We start from the raw sequence: 6,170 nt of genomic DNA, 5'->3' as shown, positions 1-6,170 counted from the left end.
CGAGGTTATTATTCAAACAAGAGGAAATTTTAATCCCATTCCTCATGATAAAAACTATGCCACCGCTTCCCGTACCAATACAGTAACAGTAAACCGCTGAGTCCAAATCATATTTTACCTTTTTCCTTAGTGTTGGGGGAGTAGGTGAAGGCATTCACAAACATTTAAATACACATGCAATGTGTAGAAAGCAAAATGACGGGTAGAAAGATTTTAGTCTTCACATTAAGGAAAAATAATCACTAAAATAAATAAAACTATCGGATAGAAACCAATATGGCCACCCACTGAATCCTCTGAACAGCAGGCTTGGCTATCATGTGATCTATAACTTCACTGCTGCAGGCTGTGGGAAACTGAGCTGGGGGTAAGTGGGGGCTTTGACACTTATGTAAATCCAGCCAAGTCCACTAATATGTCTTTTTCCTTGCCAATCTTACATCGAGTTCAGCAACTTGAAAACTGGGTTCTCAAGAAATGAATCAGTTTCACAGCTGGAAGCAGGCCTCATAAATCTAGAAGAGGTGAGGGGAACATGTCAGCAAAGAATGGGGTTAATGTTTCACCTCTGTTAAGATTCCATTTTGGGGGTTCAGTATGTTTCCTAAAAAAACCCTGTGTACTCATGGCTCTGGCCATATGGAACTTCTCTGAGATTTTCCCAACAACCTAAAAGCTGTTAGCATATTCAACAACTGAATTAAATGTCAGAAAAATCTACCGTATTTGGTTTTAGAACATTTGTAATGACAGGAAGTCTGCTAACTTTTTCACGGGATGGTTTTCCTCTTATTACATTTACTTGTTTGTTTTGTTTGTTGCACACGGCATCCTGTGGAGGTCAGAGGACAACATTCCGGAGTCAGCTCTCTTGCCACCGTGTAGGCTGTGGTGACTGAACTCATGATGTCAGGCTTGGCGTCCAGCATCTTTACCTGCTCATCCAGCCTAAGCTGATTTTTCCAATAGTCTCTTGCTGAACACAGAAACCCTTGGTATAATAAGAGAAGATGATCTCTAGGTGGTGTCGGATGCAGAGAAAGGTCTGCTGGTTCATGTGTGGACAGATTCACCCGTGTCCATAGACTCTTTCAAGGTTCAGATCCCTGGCAGTACTCCCAAATCACTGCTGAAAACGCCCCTTTCCTGCGAGGCTACATCTAGGCCTGCCTAACTATCCAGGATGGGAAAGGAGAGGGAGCAGACGTGGTGCTGACAGGAGAAAGGGTGGTGTACCCAGACAGCAAGTGACACCGGAGCTCCTGGTCATACTGGCATGTACTGCTAGTACCTGCCACAATATGAAATGGAAGGCAGATCTTAATACGACCCTTTTGCAAGGCTTTTCATAGAGGAAAACATTTCTAATATTCTCTATAAATTTTTTTTGAGATAGCGTTTCTCTGCGTAGCCCTGGCTGCTCTTGAACTTGCGCTGTACACCAAGCTGGCCTCAAACTCACAGAGAGTTTGAGTGCTGATCTACATATATAACTACAGACAGAAGTTACTGCAACCATCTACACACAGACACACATAAGCTGAGTTGTGATCTTACATCTTCTCGTTGAAATGACCAACTCAATGCACATGCTGGCTTTCATAAAAATGGAATACTTGTATCAACATATTTTATTTATTTTTTGAGACAGGGTCTCACTGTGTAGCCCTGGCTGACACTTGAACTCACAGAGATCTGCCTGTCTCAGAGTCCTAGAGTGCTAGGACTATAGACACACGCCGCCACGCCTGCTCCACATTTCATTTCTTAGAACTAGAGTAGTCACATAAGTTTTTAACAGACACATAAATTTTGTAATAGACGCACTATAGAAAATGTGGAAATGTGTGTATTCTTTGGTTATATACAACTATATGCTTTTGTGTGTCTTTCACTTCTCCCAATAGCTTCTCCTTACTATGTAGCAGTGACACAATGACCATATAAGCTATGTATTTTTATATAGGACTGATTATTCCATTCTACATTTATTTAGACAGATTTTTATATTCAACCACAATTTCAGTGTAAGCTTACAGAAATAGTAAGGTCCAATTGTTAGGTCCAATACAATAAATACAGTTATTTTACAGTCTTTAAAAATAACAGCCACCACTTCTGCCCGACCCCACCAGGAGACAGCCTAAGGCCGTGAGGCCGCCGGAGGGTCGCTATGGTTTGCTTTTTCTCCAGAGACAGAATGCTTCAGAAACTGGCCAGTAGCACCGATGTACAGCCTTGATCGCATGGGCCACTTCTGAAAAGAGAGTACTTAAATAAGACTCTGAGAGTTAGTATCGATGACATACAGTGCAGGCATGTAATGTTCAAATCTTAAAACACCCCAGGGCTAACGAGATGTTACCTAGCTGCTAAGGAGTATAATTACAAAGTCTATGGGACAGCATGAAGACTGTTTATCAGTGCTACTGATACACGTGAAGGCTTTGACGTTAACTGTAAAAATGATATACGTGTGTTTGACAAGAGCTGAAAGAACATTGCTGAAATGTGAAAAGTCTACCACTGTATTTTAATTCCAAGCCAAAGTAAAATTAAGCTTAAAATATGAATTCTTAAGAAACAGTGCTCAGTTATATACAGAGTAGATGCTGGAAAAAGAGTGGCTTTACCCTGAAAGGATTCGGCAGCCCCTGGGCAGCAATGGCAGGCAACTTTCACTAAACAGCCCGCACTTTTGAGTGTAGGTTTTCTGTCTCCCAGTGGGTGACTAGAGATGATGATAATGCATTTTATGTTTTCTAATATGCCTGAAGAAATGATTTTGAACATTTATAGTACAGATATCCAATGTCAGCAGGGACAGACATGATCACCCTGCTTTGTACATGACCGAATATGCACACTGAAGCACAGTCATGTATCTCACAAATAGGCAAAATTTTCATATGCTAAGTGAAACTGAAGAAAAAAATAAAAATGTCAGTAACTGGATATATGATATTATCAGGAAAGCTGCTTTTCTGTGGCAGCCAAGAAGAGTCCTATTTAAACGTCTCCGGGTGCGATCAGTGAACCCAGCCCTGCACCCTTCCTCTGGTATGCTTATTAAATCATATATATTATAAATTCTTAGGTTTGCATACAAAGTAATAAAATTCATTATAGCACCTTCATGTGCATGTATGTGTCATTATACTCTGTTCTCTAGCGTAAGGTATATTTAAAAATATGTCGTTTTGTTACAACTTATAAAAAAACATAACAATTAACCAAAACCGAGCCCAAATTGAAGGTCTTTTTAAAAAATGCTCCCTTATTCTAATGAACTGGTCCTCAAACAGCAGCATCCCCCAGTTTTAAAATTCTTGCTTATCATCATTAAGGACAATGATTCTCATGGGGTTTGGCAATCAAGAGAGTCATCTGTGCTTTTCTCCTGGAGAACCGTCCCTTTGGGCCCCTAGAGCTGGCTGAAACTGCTAATTTTCCAAGTGGATAAAAATACGTTTAGGCTATGCAGCAGAAGTTCAGTTCTTAAACTTCCCTTCTTCCACTTTAATGCAAAGACCCCAGGGTCTGGCAAACCCCAACCAGGAATACGATCCTGACTGTACCCCTCTCAGCCATCTGCCATACTCCACAGCCCCCAATCATTCTAACATGCTCATAATATTGGTAAAAAGGACTGATGATTCAAACTGACAGAGCTGGAATATTTGTTAAATATCGTTGGTATTTTGTGTAGTACTGAGAAACACTGCTGTATTACGGGAATAGTAGTTCTAGAACAGTTACGAGGGGATACCTGTGGTAGTTTATAATGAGGCTTTACTTACTCCAAGGTAAAAAACGATCAGAACATTTTTATTTCCTTTGTGTAAAGGACAGACTTAATATGTAAACATTTCAGCAGTAGCCATAAAATGTAGGCAGGCAATTTCAACAAAGTATGTGAAGTTTCTGTCTTCTGAAACTCCACCTAGACTGTTTTTTTAAAAAATAAGTATATTTTTCCTTACAGTACTACAATACAATTTATATTTTTATTTTTAGCTATATATTGTATTCATTTAGGGCAGGGATTGAGTCTTACAGTTGTATTCCCTGTCCTAACGCAGAGATTTCTACATAGTGTCAGATCAAATTTCTTATTTTAAAACAGTCACTTGTTAACTATCATTAATTTCATCTTTTATGAGATATTCATTGGCCTTCTATAATTATCTCTAGGTTTAAAATTTAGATATTATGGACATTGATTTGTAAAATCAGACAGCAAATTAGATCAATTTTTCTTAAAACAATTATGACTGTAAAAACACTTGAAATATAAGTCAACTCTGGTGCTGGCTTGCTATGGCCGCTTTCCAACACGGACGTCTCCAGCATTTCTCATTCAAGAAAGCCTTGTGTGACACTGAGGTAAAGACTTTGCTCTAAATTTTGTCCACTATGAGGGAGGCATTTAATGACTGCTTTCGGTATTGATTTTTTTTTTTTTTTTTTTTTTTGAGACAGGGTTTCTCTGTGTAGCCTTGGCTGTCCTGGACTCACTTTGTAGAATAGGCTGGCCTTGAACTCAGAGATCTGCATGTCTCTGCCTCCCTAAGTGCTAGGATTACAGGCATGTGCCATCGTGCCCGCCTGGTATTGAAATCTTAACGCTCAAATGAACTTTCTTGGAATATATAGCAAATATCAAGTCAGAGAAAGCTATCTTTTAGTGAGATATTTGGATAGTGGATATTTGGATTAATCTAATCCTCACTATAATACAAAATTATTAATTGTAATGACTGTCTTTTCAGCTGTTACATCATAAAACTCAGGGACAGAATGGATTCTATCATAAATAATCATAAATAATATTTCACACTTAACATTTGAACTGCTTTAAGTCTATGGCCATGTATTTTCAAAGTAAGTTTTGTTAAAATGCACTCTATAAATTTAAGTACAAACACTAGAGAGAATGTGGTTTATTACATTTCAACAGAAATTAATTCCTCATTTTTGTTAGCCGTAATCTATTCAGCACTTAGATACTAGAGACTGAGTTCTAATTGTGTGTATTCGTGTTCAAGTATTTCAGAACTGTGGGACAAAGATGTGAACATTTAAATTTAGCAAACACAGAGAAAGCAGCCTGAAAGATGATGTAGTGACCACTGCACTCCAGGTGAAAACTCGCATCTGGGAAAAGAAGTCACGCGAAAAGGTGTCTCCTGGCTAATTTGAATACAGACGAATTCACTCAACACACACGCCAATCTAATAGGACAGTCACGCGGGACGTGATGGTGTTTTCCTAACATCCTCTGTAGCCCTGTTAGTCCACGATATTTGACCGTGATAGCGATGTCACCAGGCCTCCCCGGTTTTCACCCGGGATGGGTCGCCTACCTTAACGGGGTGCAGGTAGCCGTCGCCTCGCAAGGCGCCGAGGCCGGGGTCTCCCGGGGTGTCGGTGCCGTCCTGCAGGCTGCGGGTGAGGTGGGCGATGTAGGTGGTGGCCAGCAGCAGCACGTCCAGCTTGGACAGCTTGGTGTCGGGGGGCACGGACGGCAGCGTGCGCTGCAGCTCCAGGAAGGCGTGCCGCAGGGTCTGCACGCGGCTGCGCTCCCGCGCGGCGTTGGCGGCGGCGGGACGGCCCCCGCCCCCGGGGCGCGCCGCCGCGACCCCGCCGGAGCCGCCCCGTCCCGGGCTGGGGTCGCGGCCGGCGGCGGCGGTGGCGGCCGGCGGGGCGGGCTCGGCGCGGCGGGGGCTGCTGGCGGCGCGGCCGCGCTCCATGGCGGCCCCGGGCCCCGCGCGGTCTCCCTCCCGCCCGGGCCAACGGCGCTGCGGGACCCCGGCGTCGCCTCCGACTCGCCTCACTCACCTTGGCTGGGCAGAGGCTGGCGGCCGGCGGCGTCGAGCGGGTCACTCCACCCCGCCCAGCCCTCGCCGCCGCCTTTTATGCCGGCGCCCGCAGCCCCGTCGGGCCGAGACGGGCGCCCGCCCGGGCCCCGCGGCTGGGGGCGACCGCAGCGCGGAGCCGCCCCCTCGGCCGACAGCCTCATCAATCAAGCCCCTCGGGGGCGGGGCGGGCGCCTGGCCCCGCCCACGCCGGCCGCGAGGCGCGGGGCCGTGCGGGGCCGTGCGCGCTCGACCGGGGACCGGCCGGGGCGGGCGGGCGGGCCCGCGGGTCCCCGCGCCGCGGTCCAGCG

At 44.8% G+C, this 6,170-nt stretch overlaps 1 protein-coding gene across 1 annotated transcript; it reads right to left on the bottom strand.

Moving 5' to 3' along the window:
- Nucleotides 1-2,143: 2,143 nt before the first annotated feature.
- On the bottom strand, nt 2,144-5,754 carry Tcf24 (transcription factor 24). The gene is made up of 2 exons (XM_021644432.1): nt 5,368-5,754; nt 2,144-2,257 (listed from the first exon to the last, which is right to left on the bottom strand). Exons 1-2 carry the CDS (start codon nt 5,752-5,754, stop codon nt 2,144-2,146), a joined length of 501 nt encoding a protein of 166 aa, XP_021500107.1.
- Nucleotides 5,755-6,170: the final 416 nt, after the last annotated feature.

This window comes from Meriones unguiculatus, chromosome 6 (genome assembly GCF_030254825.1).
Source record: "Meriones unguiculatus strain TT.TT164.6M chromosome 6, Bangor_MerUng_6.1, whole genome shotgun sequence".
NCBI classification, from domain to species: Eukaryota; Metazoa; Chordata; class Mammalia; order Rodentia; family Muridae; genus Meriones; species Meriones unguiculatus.
Note: the sequence above shows the minus strand (reverse complement) of the source record. Positions and strands in the feature narration are given on the sequence as shown.

Coding starts and splice junctions, on each gene's coding strand:
- Tcf24 (XM_021644432.1), bottom strand. CDS start 5,754: ATGGAGCGCGGCCGCGCCGCCAGCAGCCCCCGCCGCGCCGAGCCCGCC. Junction 2,258..5,367: donor GCTACCTGCACCCCGTTAAG/GTAGGCGACCCA, acceptor CTCTCTTTTCAG/AAGTGGCCCATGCGATCAAG.